At 32.0% G+C, this 19,240-nt stretch overlaps 1 protein-coding gene across 1 annotated transcript; it reads left to right on the top strand.

The window, feature by feature from the left end:
* Window positions 1-8,917: 8,917 nt before the first annotated feature.
* Window positions 8,918-19,048, top strand: LOC101492707 (DNA-directed RNA polymerase 1B, mitochondrial-like). Its single transcript, XM_004509710.4, has 19 exons — window positions 8,918-9,957; window positions 10,820-11,074; window positions 11,157-11,290; window positions 11,381-11,447; window positions 11,664-11,722; window positions 12,018-12,135; window positions 12,233-12,346; window positions 14,458-14,589; window positions 14,686-15,102; window positions 15,263-15,313; window positions 15,418-15,488; window positions 15,610-15,694; window positions 15,934-16,086; window positions 16,184-16,258; window positions 16,386-16,475; window positions 16,760-16,807; window positions 17,051-17,165; window positions 17,248-17,351; window positions 18,242-19,048. The coding sequence occupies exons 1-19, from the start codon at window positions 9,148-9,150 to the stop codon at window positions 18,350-18,352; spliced, it is 3,009 nt and encodes a 1,002-aa protein (XP_004509767.1). The 5' UTR covers window positions 8,918-9,147; the 3' UTR covers window positions 18,353-19,048.
* Window positions 19,049-19,240: the final 192 nt, after the last annotated feature.

Here is a 19,240-nt window from a genome sequence, read left to right as displayed (position 1 = left end):
TGCACACGATTCTAAAAGTAGATGGATGGGGAAACGTGGGCAGACACATCAACCGGAAAAAAGGAAAATGAAAAGGAACAAGGAAACGACGACGGTGGCCACAACGACAACGGCAACGGTGGTTTCGATGGCGGCCACAGCGATAGCGACGATGGCGGTTTCGATGGCGACAACAGCGACATCATCATAAGTTCGAATCCTTAGTTTTATTTTTTATGTTTTGCCCATCATGTTTGCTTTTACAAATAAAAAAAAATCTACATTTTTTAAACAAAAGAGTAGTTGTACAGTGAAGATAAAGAAACAGATTTAATGTACAAAAAAATATAAACCTCTTTCTCAACCTCAAACCATTCCCAAGTATTCCTCCTTGTCCACTTTTTGCACACGATTCTGAAAGTTGAGGGGGATACATGGGTAGACGCATCAACCGGAAAAAAGGAAAATAAAAAGGAACAAGGAAACAACGACGGCGACCACAATGACAACGGCGACAATGGTTTCGACGACGGCCACATCGACAGCGACGATGGTGGTTTCAACGGTGACAACAACAACATCATCATAGGTTCGAATCCTTAGTTTTATTTTTTATGTTTCGCCCATTATGTTTGTTTTTACAAATAAATTTTTTTTTTTCCCCATTTTTTTTTTTTTTTAAAAAAAAAAAAAAAAAAAAAAAAAAAAAAAAAAAAAACTACATTTTTTAAACAAAAGAGTAGTTGTACAGTGAAGATAAAGAAACATATTTATTATACAAAAAATATGCGTTTGCACCCTATGATTTCTTTCTTGTCTCCTTCTTTGTATGCGTTTTTTTATATCAGTAGTGTTAACCAATCCTTATAAAAGATAAATGAAGATGTATTTATAGAGTTTTTTTAACTTGTCTTGTTGCTTTCTTTGTCTGTGCCACTGTTTGAGTTTGAGTTTTCCAGTTCCTTGTTTGATGCTTAACTCTTTTGCTCATCATTCGAGTTTTTTCTGCACCTTTGATGCATTCATGGTTTCGGCTTATTTGTTTGGATCTATTCATTTGCTGAGCTTTTTCAATTGCAGCTATAATTTGTCTTTTAGTTTTTTTTTTTTAACTCAAAAGTTTGTCTCTTTGCTATCTATAATATGTACAATGGATTGCTTATAAAAAATCATCTTTTTATTTCTCTAATTAGTTACAACATGTACAAATGTATCAATAAGCATGGCTTGTGCATCAATAGCAGTCAGCATCAATAGCAGTCAGCATCAACAGAGCAAGGTTTGACAGTGAGCAAGGGCAGCAACAAAACAGAGGCAAAACTGGAACAACTGACTTGATTTGATTTAGTTTGACTTAATTTTTAATGTAATTTAATGTGGCTTAATTTGTAATTTGAAATTTGATTTGATTTTAAAACTGTAATTATATTTGACATTGTAAGTTGATGAGACATAATGAACTTATTTATTGTAATTTGATTTTTAGCTATATTATTTTTATTTCCTTTATTATATATATATTTTTCTTTTTTGTATTAATGATTATGAAAATACAAATAACAAAATTTGATATATTATAATAAAAATGAATATTATTATTATTTGAATTATTTCTAATAAATTAGACAAAATTAGAATACTACAATGATGTTAAGCCTTTATCATGTCACATGACCATGCGTCTGCCTCTTGAAAAGGGAAAAATGTAGTCATTTCTCTACAAGCCTACAAATATAGGATATGTATTGATTTTATTTATGTCTACAAGGAAACATTTTTCTTTTACTTTTAATAGTTAAAATATATAAAAATGGAGTATAATATTTCTTACAATTTTGCTATTCACACTCCCCTTTTTGCTAACCACACCTCTAAATTTTTTCATAAAACCGAAATACTAAAAATGCCTTTGTTTATTTATATCATTTTTTAAACTCTAATTTCTATTTCTATCTTCATTTTCTACCTCATATTCATATTCATCTTTTTTTTCTTTCTCACACCCTCTTCTCCTTCTTCCTCCATTTTCAACATCTTCAACCATCTTCATTGCCTCCTATTTACATTAGGTATGCGTAAATTTTGTTCTTGCTCTTGTTCTTCTTTTTGTTTTTTTTACAATATTTAGGTAGGGTTATGCTATTGAAACTGATTTTGGTGAGAATAAAATTCATTTTGTCAACATTTGATATCGGAACAATAATGGTGATTTTGATGGCCTTAATGCATACGCAAACTGAGCACACATACGCATATTGAGTTTTCCCAAGAACGTATGTGAACTAAGTTTGCATAAGTGAATTGAGTTTCCATAGGAACCTACATGAACTGAGTTTGCATACGCAAACTAAGTCTGCTCAGGAACGTACCTTAACTGAGTTTGTGTATGACCTACGTGAGTTGAGTTTGCATGCGTGAACTGAGTTTGCGTAGGAACCTACGTGGACTGAGTTTGTGTAAGTGAACTGAGATTGTGATAGGTGAGTTATGAATGAGTTATGATGTGTGAGTTATGAGGTTAATGATGATGATGATGATGATGATGATGATGATGAGACAAATGGGGTTATAGAATGAGGCAAGTAAGCAAGGACATTTTGGGTATTTCATTTTTATGAAAAATTTGAGGGTTGTGGATAGCAAAAAGGGAGTATGGGTAGCAAAATTGTATTTTTTATTATATGACTTGACCTATAGACTTCATTAAAATTTAGAATAGGATTTTCTCTCAAGATCTAGTGTAATTGAGGTGAGAGGAAAGGCTCAGTAACATGTAAAGGAAAATGAAAAAGGACAAGGAGGGACGTGGAGGAAGTCACTCACAACAACAACTATGTAATTAAAGAGAAAATTGTTTCATAGTAGTTCCAATGGTCGATGAATTATTGCAGTAGTCGTAACCCAATCTCTCTTTTCTCTCATGTGAATGAACCCACACCATTTCCAAGAGGTTTTGTGAATCATAATACACACCAATGAATCTATTCACACGACTTTCGAGAGGTTTGTAAGTCGATTTACACGACCTTCAAAATTAGTTATTGTAGTTATGATGTATTATACTTTCATTTGTCAACTCATATTCTTTAAATACTGATATGAACCATTATTTTAAATAAGAACGCTTTCATTTATTCGTCATCATTCATACATGCAAGATCATAATCAAGATTAAACATTTTTTCTGGTTCAAATCTTTTGTGTTATGATTGAAAAACATGGATGAGGCATATCTTGTTGGTGTGATTGTTCTAGACCTGAGTGATTAATGGGATTTCGATCGAGTGTACGTCAAAGGTAAAAAGGGTGTTTGTTTTGGTTCTAGGGTGTTGACTACTCTAGAGATAACTATCTTGAAAGAGTATAAAGGTGTTTTAATTGTTGAAGATATGTGGTTCAGACATATTCTTGAAGGGTTTTTAAGAAGTCTAATTTTTGGAGTGTTTAAGAAGAAATTGTTGTTGTACAACTTTACAACAAATGTCTATAGATCTTATAAACATTTCATGTATAATAAAGAAAGAAACTCACATTCATTTGAATGAGGACTAGACGAGATAGATATACCATAATAAAAATCTCGTGTGATTTCCCTCTCTCTAATCTCTTTACAATTTTGATTTTACGTTCATTATTTTGTATCTTGGTGATTTGAGGTAAACTTTTCTTTTACAGTTTTTGAATAATATAAAACCTTATGATATTGAAAATTTTGTTTTAGATTTTTTCATGGTTTGAATTTTTTATTGATAAAACTATTTTTGTAAAGACAACAACAATTGTAAATTCTGTTTAAAAGTGAATTTTACGTTTACTTAGTTTTCTATCAATTGTGTATTCTATTAAGAACTATTCTAGGTTACTTCAGTTGATTAAATCATTACAATTTTACTTGATTCAATCAAATTAATTTCTTGTGTTCAAATTATCTTTTTGATTGATGTGATTAATTGCAATATCATTCCATATTTCTAAGCAAATTGTCCGATACTTTACCATCACTTTTAAAATAAATTTGTGTTTCATGTTAAAATGTTGCTAAAATATTGAGAATCTATTTAGCTTCTTTTAGAGTCCTAAAGCCATCTCGACTAACAAAGAAGAAAGGGGAGAAATAGATGATGATGATAAATATATATACAAAAATTGGAAATAAGCTCTTACATATTACAATTCTACATCAACATCCGAACATTGTACCTTTTTTTACATAAACAACCGTTAGTTGGTTAGGTGAGATATTGTTATGGCTATGATCCGATAGATACTACAACTATTAGCAAAGACTTAAGATCCGTTCGAGGTGGTTGGGAGTTTTTACTTTTGAAAGTCAATTTCAAAAACAAAACTTGTTTAGATAAAATGATTAAGAATTTATTTTTTACTTAATTTCAATATCATTCAAACGCACTTAAGTAATCTACAAATAATTTAAAATAGAAGGAGTAAATTACTCGTCCAATTTTAATTATAAGAAGAAGAAATAATAATTAAAAAGGAAACATCAGAATCAATTAACTTACTACTTGTTGTAACTTTTTGAATATTTGTGAGATATTAACTATTCACCAATATTAAAAAAGAAAACACTTTAAATGAGAATAAAAATATTATTTACACAATAAATTTATTTTAAAATTTGAAAGTTGTTCTTTAAAAAATACATAAATTCTCTTATAGTAGTAATAATTAGGGGCATTCTTGTTCCCTTTCCCTTTGAATCACTTTTCAGATAAAAATATCCGACCCACAGATTAAATCACATGCGGTTCGATTTGATTTGGATGATTTACTTTTTTTTTAAAAAAATCATTCTATTATAAACAGTTTAATTTAAATTGATTTTTGGATATTTAAATTGCAATTGTAAAAAATAAGTTAATAATAATTATAAAAATTTATAAAATAATAGATTTGATGCAAAATATAATATATAATATATTAAAATTTAACATTACCAAATAACAATGATCAATTTTATTTAAAATATATGAAATAGCAAAAAATTTGATTAAATTAAACTAATAAATATTATTAGAAAAAAATTAAAACCAACAAGTAATATTTAATTACAATATATCATACTAATAAAACATGAATAAATATTAAAATTTATTCACGTTGTTTAGTTTAGGTTAATTTTAAAAAAGAATTTGATCCAATACATTCAGTATTCCCAAAATAACATTAAAAAAAATATTAAATATCATTCAACTTTGTTGGAAACAATGCAGTTTTAAAACAAATCACTTAATTTCCTTGTTTTCTTGAATGTATTTGCATTTCTTACCATGTATATGTCATTTATGCTTCTACTTCTTATGTTGAAACTTGGAAGCGACACATGCAGTAGAATAAGAAGGAATATGAAGTGAAAGAATAACTTTTTATGTTTATGTTGTTCTAAGATGATAACTTAGATGTTTCAATTGTGGTTTAGATTTTTGTGTTCCTTTTTATCATTGGTTTGTTACAAATAGAATACAGGTAATAAATTTACATAGGAAAAGATAAACTCAAGTAGATAGGCACTGAGGTAAACTAATGTTGGAATTGAAAAACAAGTATGAATACATATTAAGGAAAGAAGGGGCGCGGGTGGGTCGGGTCGGGTAACGGGTGATGGCAATGGGTACCCGACCGACCAAGTACTTTCTTCTACTCCTTTTCTCTAAAACTACATAGTTCCTCTTATAAGAACCACAAACAATGAAACAAACACAAACCTCTACATCCACAACCACAAACCTTTTATATTCTTTGCAATAATTAAAAATAAAAAGGATGATGTTGATTTTTTTTATTACTATCTCCATTTTTTTTAGAAATACGTCATTTGCATTTTTTTTTAAGAAATATGTCCATTTGCATTTTTTTTTAAGGAAATGGCTATTTCTCAATTTTTAAATTCTACGTACTATTTATTTTCTCAACTTCTAAAAACCACCTCTTTTTCTTAAAAAAAATAATAATAGATCATACACTTTTTTGTAATAAAAACTATTTTACCTAAAGAATGAAATTGTTAATTTTATCTTTCATATTCTTGCATTTGTTAAAATTGAGAAGGATAATATTAGTTTTTTGATAGTATTTTATTTTCTTATATTGATAGTTGAAGTATATAACAATTAAATTTACGCTCTAATTAAAATCTATCAATATAGACCTTAGACATTTTATTTTGAGTTTTTAAATTCTAACACAACTGAATGTTGATATTATCAAGTTGGACATCATATCTCGAATTTGAATGATCTAGTAAATATGTGTGAATTTCTGATGGTTATTATTTTTTTTAACATTTTCTTTTATTATATTGCGGACTCTTTCGTATGAATTTGCAATTTTTTTTACGTAATTTGGAACTTCAAACTTTATCTCTGAGGATAAACTCAAGCAATCATAAAAATGTAGATTCCAATTTCAAGATTTTTCTTTCACATTAACTACAATCGTCAGAAGTTGAAAGTGTTGATACAAAATCTCAAATTAATATTTTAATGATAATTAAACAAAAGGTTAATTAAGACTTCTAATTATGATTCTAAGTATTTTGATATTTAACATGTGCATTTGAGTGTGTTAAAACAAGATAGGTATCAAACATTACAAAGCCGATCTTATTAAAATAAAGAAAGCAAAATCAGTGAAACGAAAAACGTTCTTGATAGATTTCTGAAAAACAAAGAAATTTTCCACATATGCGATAAACAAGAATGATCAAATTTCTATATAAAAGATTAGATCTATGAAGTGTAATCCATTTCATATCTTCATCATAAATATACAAGGATCAATCTAAGTAAGAATTAATTTAGAATTCAAAGGCAAAACACTTTGCTTCACAAAATACATAAAACAAGATCATTCTCCAAGTTAAGCAAGTGCAAGTACAAACTGACAGGCTGGAAAGGACATTGTTGTTGTAGTTTCAAACAGACCTACACACGTGATTCAAGGCATGGGATCACTTCAGACAACTGTCAATATCAGAACATAACAAATTTGAAGAACGTTCTTGGTTCACAAGAACATTCCTGTTTTCAGCAAGAACATTCTTGTTTTATGGTTGATCTTATCCATTCACTTACTCATGACAATTTGATCATTTCCAACGACTAAATGAACTGTCATAAACTCTCCTGGAGCCTATAAATAAAGTTTCACGATGAAGAACAAATCAGAACTCAAAGTGTCAAGCAAAACATCACTCATTCAATCATACTCGAACTTCTCAATCATTCTAAGTTTCAGTTATGTCCTTAGTGTGATATTATTATCAGTACTTACTGAGTTCTAAGATCTAGAATCTATTCTCAAACAAGAGTTGAGTATACTCGGATTCTAACAATCTCAAAAATCATTACTTTGTAACTCAAGGCTATATTGTTGACATAGCTTGAGTAGCGTGTAAAAATCCTTTTATGAATTAAAAGATAACTTGTAAAATGCTTTCTGAAAATAATGTAAGGTAACCTGTGGAAATCCTTTCTAGGTAGAAAGGTAGAACTTTGTAATATATCAAGATTAATCTATGAAAGCTGTGCGAAAACCAAGAATGTTATTGCTTTGAGCACTTAGTGGAAAATCTCATAATTGTGAAAACTGAACGTAACCCGTGTTGGGTGAACCATGATATATCATTGTGTGATATCTCTTTTCTTATCTCTATTTACTTTTTGTCTTACAATCAATTTTATATTGATAAATTAATATTGTTATTTTCTTTCCACTAACCAAGAACGTTCTTCGTTTGTAACAAAAATCAATCTTGATCAGTTAAATACTTTAGTTTTTAACAAGAATTTTCAAAAAGGGACAATTATAATTCAACTCCCCTTCTTTATAATTGACATTGTTACTTCAAGAAGGACTTATAAGTTGAAAATCATATCCATTTTGGAAATAAATTCGATTTTGTATTCTATGACATTCATGATCTTTGGGTGAGGTCGGGAAGAATGAGGACCAAATGTTTACAAGTTTATTTTGATTGTGTTATTATTTATTTATTTTTTTATGTCAACCTTTAGTTTCATGTTAATGTTTGTTGTATTCAAGTTTCAAACTTAATTATGAATGTTTGTTTTTTAGTAGTTATTAAAATTTTCATTGACTATTATGTTTAATTTATTTTGCTTGCAAAACAAACAATCGCTTAAACATCAACATTAATTTTATCATTACATTAAAATCAATAACCTTACCGGTGCATACACAGATGTATCTAACTAGTAATAAATCTAGTGTTGCACAATCGTTTTTCTTTAGGTCTTTTTTGTTCTCTCTTTATTGTAGGGGGTGATTCAAGGCGATTATTGGTCTGAAATCACCCATTTCACTCGTTTTTTCTTTACTTTTATTCAAATAATTTCATTTTTTTCTTGTTTTGATTGTGATTTTGTTGTCCAAGTTCGACGTTGTTTTGTCCGTCGTCTTAGTGCAACATTTTGATTTTCTGTCTTGTTGCGGTGTTCATTTAATTTAGATCAACAAATCAATTTTCAATCAAATATGCAATCAATAATTTTGACGTCATCAATGCTGCAACTTTGAAGACATGACTATTCCTGTCATTTTAATTTTATCATATACATAGATTTTGTCACATTTGTAGACATTTTGTCGTTTTATACTATGAACTTGAATGTTGTTAATTTATTTGCAAGTTCATCTTTTTTAATTTTAGCGACTTTAAAGTATATTATTCTCGGTCGATGTAAATTTTATCAATTTGAATGAAATAATATTTTTTTAATAAACAAAAAAAACTAATATTTTTTCAATTTAGTACAATTTTCAATTTTTTAAATCATTTTACTATTTTACTTTATATCCGTTTAAATATAATAATACCCTAGTAAGAAGGAGAGGGTAATTTTACATATTGCATGAGTTAGATGGTTTAAGTAGGAAAAATCCGACAACGAAATTCGGGTCAGAAGAGAATCGAAAGCAAGACAAGAGGCAGCATAATAGGTTTATGAAGGGTTTTAACTTTCAAGGCGGCTGCTACTTCACTTACTACTAACCCTTCCCCATCATTCCGATCTTCCTTACTCTCTAATTTTCTCGGGAAAATCTCTACATTTTCTCTCATGCCCCAAACACCTCTCATCCACTACTGAACAATTTTCCATTCCTCGTTTCTATCACCAACAAAATATGTGGACTAACATAGTCAAGCGAGCTTCCTCTAAGAAGTTCAACCTATCCTACTCAATTTCTTCTTCTTCTTCTTCTTCACTGAGATTTTCTCAGCACTCCAATTTTCCCGAGAAAATCTTGCCCCAAACAAGGATAATTAATTCAAGGCACCCGTTTTTTGGTTTCAGTCAAGTTAGTATCTTTAATTCGGAAAACAAATTGGGTCGATCCAATCTTTCGTTTTCTGAAGACCCTTTTACGTTTTCTTCAACTTCAGTGGCTCACTTTAGAGGTTACGGTAGTGTTGCTGAAGCTATTGAATCATCCGATACAGAAGATGATCATTCAGGTTGTGAAGAAGTTCAGAAACTGTTAGAAGAAATGGTAAAAGAGGAAAAGAAAAAGCCTGAATTAGAGAACCAAAAGAACAATAGTGGAGGAGGCATGGCTAGTTACAAGTATAAAATGCTTAAAAGGAGACAGATAAAGATTGAGACTGAGGCTTGGGAAGAAGCAGCAAGAGAGTATCAGGAATTGTTGGAGGATATGCGTGAGCAGAAACTTGCACCTAATTTGCCTTATATGAAATCATTGTTTCTTGGTTGGTTTGAGCCTTTAAAGAATGCAATTGCTGATGATCAAGAGCTTTGTAAAGATTATAGGCATAGGGCGAGTCATTCTCCTTATTTCAATGAGTTGCCGCCTGATATGATGGCTGTTATCACTATGCATAAGTTGATGGGGTTGTTGATGACTAATAGTAATGGTGTTGGTAGTGCTAGAGTTATCCAAGCTGCTTGTCAAATAGGTGAAGCCATTGAACACGAGGTATAGTTTGAGTATTTTTGTATATAAGAATGTGCGACTCTGTTTGGGGGAGCTTAAGAAAATTGTTTATGATATTTCCATAGGGTATTTTCAGCTTATGAAAACAGCTTATAGCTATAATGAAAATAATTTGACTTTATTTTATCTTTTGTTATGGAAATAGCTTTATGAGTAAGCATTTATATGATAAGCACTTGTGAAAAGCGAAAACAACACATGCATTTAATTTAAATGTTTATCCAAACAAGGCCTTTATCTTGTATAGTAACATGCAAATATGAATTGAACAACGAGAAATGAATCAGTTGCCTGAATTCAATTATGCACCCTCTATTCTATGCTTTTGTGTTCAATATAATAGTTTTATTATGCTTTTATATTATATATTTCCTTGGTCATTTGCTTTAGTCTGGTAGTAAAATGGGTATTTACTGCTCACATGATTGGCTGAACTCTGAAGCCGTTTCTTCTGATTGAAACAGATAATATACCATCTAATTAAGCTGACTGTTATGGATTCTAATCTATGTAGCACTGACACTTCGGATTGAAGGTGTATCTGGTGTCAAGTATGTGCCGGTGTCCGTATGGAACAAATGTTTGTGTCCGTCACCGACACATGTAGTTACAGGAAATTACTTCCATTTTTCAAATTATTATTGGTGTCAATGTATCAGTATCGTGTCCGGTGTTCATGTCAATGTCAATCCTACTAATAATCTTAGCTTGGTCAAACTGATTTATGTTGAGTAAATTATATGGTCAATTCAAGGTTTTTATTGTTCAAATTTGATGCTATTAGCATGAATTTACAATATTCAAGTAATCATTAACTGAAACTCTACCCTTATATGTGGATCAGGGTAAGATATACCGATTTATGGAGAAGACAAAGGGGAAGAAAACAACCACTGGCAAGTCTGCTGGTGAATCTGTTCTTGCACCTGTAAAAATCGACGAAATGACAGCTGAAGAGAAAGAGAAATTTAAAAAAGAGCAGACAAGACTTAGGAGAAAAGTTGCTAGTTTAATAAAAAAGCAGAAGACGCAACAAGCTATGGGGATAGTTCGTGGAAGGGACGAAGGGAAGCCTTGGGGACAGGAAGCCCAAGTGAAGGTTTGTAATATTTGTATTGTACCAATGAACAAGGAAGTTTTATTTTTTGTGTGTTACTATATAGTTACTGCATATTTTCCAGGTCGGCTCTCGTTTGGTACAACTGTTAATAGAAACTGCTTACTTACAACCACCTGCCAATCAATTTGGAGACAGTCCACCAGATATTTACCCTGCGTTCAAGCATACCCTCAAAACAGTTTCTGCCGATTCAAAGTGAGATTGATAGTACTCGCTCCGAATCATTATCTGTAAATTTAAACATTTTTTACTTTATTGAATAATGAATGCTCTTTACTTGATTAGCAATGGAAGTAAAAGATATGGCGTTATTGAATGTGACCCTCTGATACAAAAGGGCCTTGAAAAGACTGTAAGTGACCTACCTACTATTGTCTAAGGATTTTTTGTTGTACTTGAATTCATGATCACGTTTCCTTTAGTATGTTATTTGACAAATTTTATGGTTTTATACTTCAAGGCGTGTTGTTATTGTTGTTGTTGATCAATACATTCTAGTAAAACTTTTGCTTTCTTATGCCTATATTCATGAGACTGACGGTAACATGGAAATGTGTTACATTAACAGGCCAGGCACATGGTTATCCCCTACATGCCAATGTTGGTTCCACCTACTAACTGGACAGGGTATGACATGTTATACATATATTTTCTTTTTTAATTTATGTTAGAACTTTGAATTTTTATATGTTAGCTTAGTTTTATTGACTTGTAGAATGCCTGAAACTTTGATAACAATGTTTCAATCATAAAAACATGTTCAAGCATCTCCATACTTTGTTGTTCTTATGTTTACTAAGTTTAATTTTTCATCGGATCATATTGAGATACAGATACAAATTCTACATATGAGCTGTGACTAAGTTATGCCGTTTTGTTTATAATTGTTAATTTTCTCATAAATATTGCAATTTTATGGTAGGGATGACAAAGGGGCATACTTGTTTTTGCCATCATATGTAATGAGAATACATGGAGCAAAGCAGCAACGTGAAGCTGTAAAAAGGGCTCCCAAGAATCAACTTAAACCAGTATTTGAGGTTGGAATTTTTTTTAGTGTTTGTGCATTTGCATCTGAGTTCATGGTTCCAGATTAATACTTAATACTTCTTGAAATTAATTCCGGAATTGTTTTAGGCCCTTAATACCCTTGGTGATACAAAATGGAGGGTAAACAAAAGTGTACTTGGCGTGATAGATCAAATATGGGCTAATGGAGGCCGCTTGGCTGACTTGGTGGATCGCGATGATGTGAGTACCAAACAGAACTTGATGCTAAATTATTTACTGAATCTCCACCTTCCCTCAAAACCTAGCCCATTCTACTAAAAGAAATGATCTTCAACTTAGCATAATATAGAAATTCCATCTAGGAAGTGTTGAAGGTGAATTTTTTAACCTGAGCACTAAGTTGTTAGATATCTATTCATGAAAATATATATGAATTATACTAATGTTGTTCCTTTAGTTCGTAATTGTTTTTTTTTTGGGTTGGATATTGTTTGGCACACTAATATTACTAAAGTAAAAAACCTTTAGTAACGGTGGGTGCCAAACAATATAAAAGGGCAATAAAAAGATTGGTTTTGGTTAGGTAAAAGAGAACAAGGGATAGATGAGGGAATTTGGTTTTAACAACCTTGCTTATATTGCAAGGTATGTGGGAAGGAAGGGAAATGTGGTGTAGCAAGAATAAAAGGGAGGAAAGGATCCTAATGGAGGTATTCACTATCTTGTGATTGAGAGTGAGGAAACCTGGACCTTTAGGTGGATGGGTGGAGCAATCTCCCAATGTATTGCAACGTCTAAGCATTCTTTTTCTATTTTCTTTTACAATTGTACCAATCTATTCCTGATCATGAGTGATATCACTGTGGATAAAAGAAGACATGAAATTAAGAAGACTAACGATCAAAATCAAATTATATAATCTATATTTTTTATTTGCGATAATATTTATTTTGATTTTACTTGTTTTTTAGTCTAGTTTGGTAGTTGGATTTGATATTGGTTGTGCTCAAAGGGGATGTGTCTAGTGAGTCGATTGTCTCCGAACTTAATTTCCCATCAAAATGCAAAGTACATTTTTATAATTATCTGAATGATTCTTTCTACCATCCACACATCTACACCATGTCCATGCATTCTTTGGTCATCATTTCTTCCATTTCATGGGATACACAAGGTCTATACTCCTGCCGTAACAAAATATAAACAAATTTGGCACATCTAATCTAATTGTAACAAAATATAAGCACTCTTTTCAACCTATTTATTGATAATATATAAAAAATTCTGTTCACTTGATGTTCACTTTTTTATGCAATTAAATGAGATGAAGGATAATTTAGGTAATGAATTAAAACTTTTAAATGAGATGGACAATAGTAAGTGTGAATAACTAGTTATACTAATAAGTGCATAAGTGATTAATTTTGCTTATATTTTGTTCCAGCGGGAGTACTTAGCTCACTTCCTCATGCTTTATTTCTCAATGTGCACTCAGTTATTATACACATTTCCATGCATTAATTATGACATCTCACATTTTCATGCATTATTTCCCAATTCGCGATCAAAGTTTCCTCTCTTCTCTCGGCATCTAATTATACACAAGCTCTATATTTTGCTCACTTTCTCATGCACTATTTTCCAATAAGCACTTAAAATTTCTCTCTTCCCAAGGTAGCTAGTTCTGGCACCATATGAGCAATCTATTTCAAGGTGCACCCTGTGCATTGTCCACATTTCCACCCCAAATGGTTGATGTGTTAGAGTGTAATTGAGGATCAGAGAAAACGAACTGAATCTGATCTTTAATATATTGGCAGAAAGTGAAAAATGATATCAGAATGAAAACAGAACGAGAGAGAAAAGATAAAATAGAATAAGGAGTATATTGGGGTTTAGCAAACCCAAGTATGAATATTCTAATACAGAGTAGTGTTATCGATTGTAGATGTTGGACCATGACGGAAAGCAAAAAAACCTCCATTTTAAGCCGCCATAAAACACAATGGCAACACTGATTAGAGATACAGTATAAAGAAAAGAAGTGGTATCATGGTATGACCTAAAAGCTAAAGCTTATGGGATAGTTGGTTTATGACAACATATATGTGAACAGATTTTATAACTTTTATCTTAAAATGCAAAATGGTAAACATTATCCTTAAATCATTTAAATTTTAACTCAGTTAGTATCTTTCATCTCATATACTGAACCTTTCTAAAAAATTGTTGCATGCTTTATATCTAAGTCGTGTCCAAAATTAGCTGTCTTTTCATTTTTTCCTTTTCCATTTCACTAATGCCTCTTCATTTCCAATTGTGTTTTGATTGACTATCCTTTTTGTCTTAAGACTCCCCTCCCAGAGGAACCAGACACAGAAGACGAAGCAGAAATCCGAAAATGGAAGTGGAAAGTTAAATCCGTCAAAAAGGAGAACAGTGAGAGACATTCACAGCGATGTGACATAGAACTTAAACTGGCAGTAAGAAGTCTTCTAATCCTAAATAGACTGAGTTATATCAAATGGTTTCCGTAAGAGGTTGCATATATTATTTTTGCATTGGCTTTTTGGCTGTAGGTTGCTCGAAAGATGAAAGAAGAAGAAGGCTTCTACTATCCTCACAATCTTGATTTCAGAGGGCGTGCGTATCCCATGCACCCATATTTGAACCATCTTGGTTCTGATTTATGTCGAGGCATACTTGAGTTTGCAGAGGGACGTCCTCTGGGGAAGTCTGGCATGCAATGGTTGAAAATACATCTGGCAAATTTATATGGCGGTGGTGTTGACAAGTTATGTTATGACGGTCGAATAGCATTTACTGAGGACCACCTGGATGATATTTTTGATTCTGCAGACAGACCTCTTGAAGGAAAGCGGTGGTGGTTGCAAGCAGAGGATCCTTTTCAGTGCTTGGCAGCATGTATCAATCTTTCCGAAGCATTGAGAAGCGACACTCCCGAGACTACCCTTTCTCATATGCCTGTACACCAGGTACTTTTTGCAGTAATGTTAAAATAGTTATTTGAGAATACATGCACACACGCGTGAGCGCATCCCATTATTAAGTTAAGACTTGAATTAAAGGCATTGAGCATGACCCATGCTAGTATTTTTTTCTCATTTCAATTTGTTCTTTTCCATTACTTGCTAGGATGGTTCATGCAATGGCTTACAACACTATGCAGCACTTGGTAGGGACAAGGTAGTGACTTGTATTCTTATTATCTTCCTCTCTTTCGATACTATTTAATTTATCTCTCTATTCTGCATTATCATCAAATTGCTACAATTTTTTTCTGTTTGAAGTTGGGAGCTGCTGCAGTCAATCTTGTTGGTGGAGACCAGCCTGCTGATGTTTACTCGGGAATTGCTGCCAGGTAATTATCACAGTGTATTTGTGTGCATGAAGGCTTTATACAAAGCATACATGACTGCGGACACCTGTTTTAATAAAAAGGGTGCTACTGTTTTGATATTAAATTTGGTATTGTGATGCAGAGTACTTGAAATCATGAAAAGTGATGCATTGAAAGATCCCAAAACTAATCCACATGCGTTGCATGCTAGGCGATTGATCAGCCAGGTTTCTTTTAATTTTCAAGTTTCAAAACATTAATTCATTTATTTAGATGTTTTGTAGTGGAATACTTGAAAATAGAACTAGAGGGGCATTTAGACCTATGATAAATAATCTTGTACATGTGTTGTATATGAAGTGGCTTTTATTTTTATCCTTTGGGATTGGGATATGAAATCTCATTCATGGGTCAACCTCAGTCTTATTCTCATATCAACTAAATCATTCATAACTGCTTACATTAGGTGGACCGAAAGTTGGTGAAGCAGACAGTGATGACATCGGTCTATGGAGTGACTTATATTGGGGCCCGGGACCAGATCAAGAGAAGGCTTAAGGAGCGTTGTGCGATTGAGGATGATTCAGAGCTGTTTGCTGCTTCATGCTATGCTGCAAAAGTAAGAGAAGTTGATATGTGGATAATCCACAGTGGATTTGAATGTGGACATTTCTAAATATTTTATTATTTCACTTAATATTATTCACCATTTTTAGACTACTCTCACTGCCTTAGAAGAGATGTTTGAGGCTGCAAGAAGTATTATGAGTTGGCTAGGTGATTGTGCAAAGGTATGAAGAATTGTCTTTTAAATAACATTACAAAATGAGTGAGTGAGTGAGTTAACTGTTTATTTTATAGTTGTAAAATATAGCTACTGCGAAAAAGGGCTAACACATGACTTGTCACATGGAGTAGGTGATAGCTTCCACAAACCAAGCAGTGCGATGGGTCACCCCCCTTGGGCTTCCCGTAGTACAACCTTACAGAGAAATAGGAAGACATCTGGTAATAATTTTCTTAACAGTAGCCTAAATTTTACCTTTCTTTTTTATTTATTTCTAGAAGCCAAATAATCCAAATCGTGGTTTTAAATTGCGGTCTGCAACCACAATGGAGACCACAATATTGCGGACTTTAAAGTTTCTGCAACAGCATCGCAACCGCAATTTAGGCTGCATTTGCTTGCACTATAAAGGTTTGCGACGTAACCGCAGCCAGAATTTAAAACCATGATCCAGATGTAGTTGACAAAATTCTGTCACTAATATGGCAAGTTGGATTTGATGCAGATCAAGACTTCCCTTCAGGTATTGACGTTACAGCGGGAGACTGACAAGGTAACTATTGGTTGATCAAAATTGACCTACAATACAATTAGATTTGTATTTTTGCTTTGAATTTATGTATGGTCCGTTTGATTTTAGATCATTTTTGTAAGATGCAGCAACTGTTTCTCTTAAAAACTAATCCTTGTTGTCTAAATTTGATAAAAAGTTTTTTGTTTGAACTTATTAACTTGGATAATCATCGAGAACAATTTTAGTTTAAACTAAAGAGCACATTTCATACTTTTGTTACAGGTCATGGTAAAAAGGCAGAGAACAGCTTTTCCCCCAAATTTTGTTCACTCTCTTGATGGTTCTCACATGATGATGACTGCAGTCGCTTGTAAAAAAGCAGGGATGAGCTTTGCAGGTGCGCACTGATGATTTATATGTAACACATTTATCATGTATGGTTTTTGTGTTCTTGTTTGTAAATAAATGCTTAATTGCAGGGGTTCATGATTCTTATTGGACACATGCATGTGATGTTGACGAAATGAACAGGATACTCAGGGAAAAGTTTGTTGAACTCTACGAGGCTCCAATATTGGAAAATGTAAAGTATCTTCATCTAGACAAGCTTTTTATTTTTTTATTTAAATAAATGCCACTATAATTTTGGTTTAGGTATAAAATTTTAAATATGCCTTTAAATTGGTGACATGGACAAATCTTAGAGCTAGATTGCCATGTATGAAGCACTTTGTTTGAATATCTCTTTTATACACTAACAGCTTTTGATATAAAGAGATCCTAACCTCAGATTGTATTTATATGAAACTGACAGTTTGGTTATGAAAAGTTTTGGTGCCCTTTTTTATTGCATAACACATCTCTGGTTTATCTTATATCCTTTGACAGTATCTTTCCACTTGATAAAATCAGTCAACGCACTGGCCTCATAATTTCCTCTTTGTTTTCTGGATGCATGTTGCTTTGCGATTTACTTGTTTTATTTATGTTTAAATAGGTTTTTGGTCTCTACAAATCTACCATATTTTTCTTAGTCCCTGTAGATTTTTGTTGTTTTTAGTCGTTGCAAATATACTATTTTTTGTTTTTGGTCATTGTTTTGGTTTATTCCCCCATTTATTTTTTTATTTTTTATATATGTTTGAATGGATCCCTGTATATGTAGAACATCTGATTTTAGTCCCTTTAATATGAACTACATAAGGACTACAAAGAATATTACACACATATTACAGGGACCGATTCTAATATGAACTTATTTTACAATGACTAAAACAAAACAAGGACCAAATGTAGAAAGTAGTATATTTGCAAGGACTAGAATTTTTTTTTTTACGGAGAATAAAAACAACAAATGATATATTTGCGAGAACCAAAAATACATTTACATCTTTTATAATCACTAAACTTGTCATTGGGCACTAAATGAGATATGTGTGTTTATGAGAATTCCTTGTTTAATCATGAATGCAGTTATTGGAAGATTTTGAGAAGACTTTTCCCACATTGAAGTTTCCTCCTTTACCAGAACGGGGAGACTTTGATCTTCGACAGGTTTTGGAGTCTCCCTATTTTTTCAACTAGACTGTACAAAATCTCAGGTTGCTTATCTAGTACTGCCTCCTCATGTGGTCAAGTGGAGTTGAGTCCAATGTAATGAAATTTGTAAAGATATCTACTTGCATGACATTGCAAAAGCTGCAAGAACAGACAATGCAACCGAAGTGTTTGAAAGCAAGATTTGTGTTGCCAAATTTGTGCCATGCAGGGACTTAGTACTCCTTGGATGGAACTGCAATTTTCTTTCAAAGCCACTATAAATGAAAGAGGGCCCCACATATGGTTAATTTGTCATTGAGAAGAAAAAGGGCCTCACATATTGCATTACAAATTGATTTTGAAATTTTGATTGGATCAGTTGCTTGGATCAGTTGCAAAGCAAGAGGGTTCAGCATATACATCAGCCAAACTGTTTTTTTTTGTCTATGATTGGCTCAACACAGACTAATAAAAAGGATTGAAGCTTTGGTAATCTTATAAGGTGATTTTCTCAGATGTGGACATTTTCTATTGCAAATCAGCCAAAGTTGGATTTTGCTTTTTGTATACTTTGTATTTTATTTTATTCTTTTTGGTGGGTGGAGAGGGAAATGGAAGCATATGTAGCATTTTTTTTTGTTATGGTTAATGTAATATTTTTTCTCACACTTGTTCCATTATTTGAAATAACATATATTTAAAGTAAATAAATAATACCAATAGAAAATATCATTACCTGAAGTTGTCGAAATGTTTGGTTTCTTTCTTGTTTCTTTATTCCGTATCATTTCTGGTAAGTTTGTGTTTTTTGCGCATCATAGATTAACTTCATATTAAGTTTTATCTCACATTCATGTTTCATTACATGTCATTGTTGTTGCAGCTTCTATAACCAATTTGACCAAATTTTTATATTTACTTATGAGCTTTATT

This window comes from Cicer arietinum, chromosome 7 (genome assembly GCF_000331145.2).
Source record: "Cicer arietinum cultivar CDC Frontier isolate Library 1 chromosome 7, Cicar.CDCFrontier_v2.0, whole genome shotgun sequence".
In the NCBI taxonomy this organism is placed as follows: domain Eukaryota; kingdom Viridiplantae; phylum Streptophyta; class Magnoliopsida; order Fabales; family Fabaceae; genus Cicer; species Cicer arietinum.
The sequence above is the reverse complement of the archived record's forward strand: the minus strand, read 5'-3'. Positions and strand labels throughout refer to the sequence as shown.

Excerpts from the sequence above, each read along its gene's own strand:
- LOC101492707 (XM_004509710.4), top strand. The coding sequence starts at position 9,148 with ATGTGGACTAACATAGTCAAGCGAGCTTCCTCTAAGAAGTTCAACCTA. Across the intron at positions 11,723-12,017 it reads CCACCTACTAACTGGACAGG|GGATGACAAAGGGGCATACT; the intron begins GTATGACATGTT and ends ATTTTATGGTAG. Across the intron at positions 15,103-15,262 it reads CTCATATGCCTGTACACCAG|GATGGTTCATGCAATGGCTT; the intron begins GTACTTTTTGCA and ends ATTACTTGCTAG.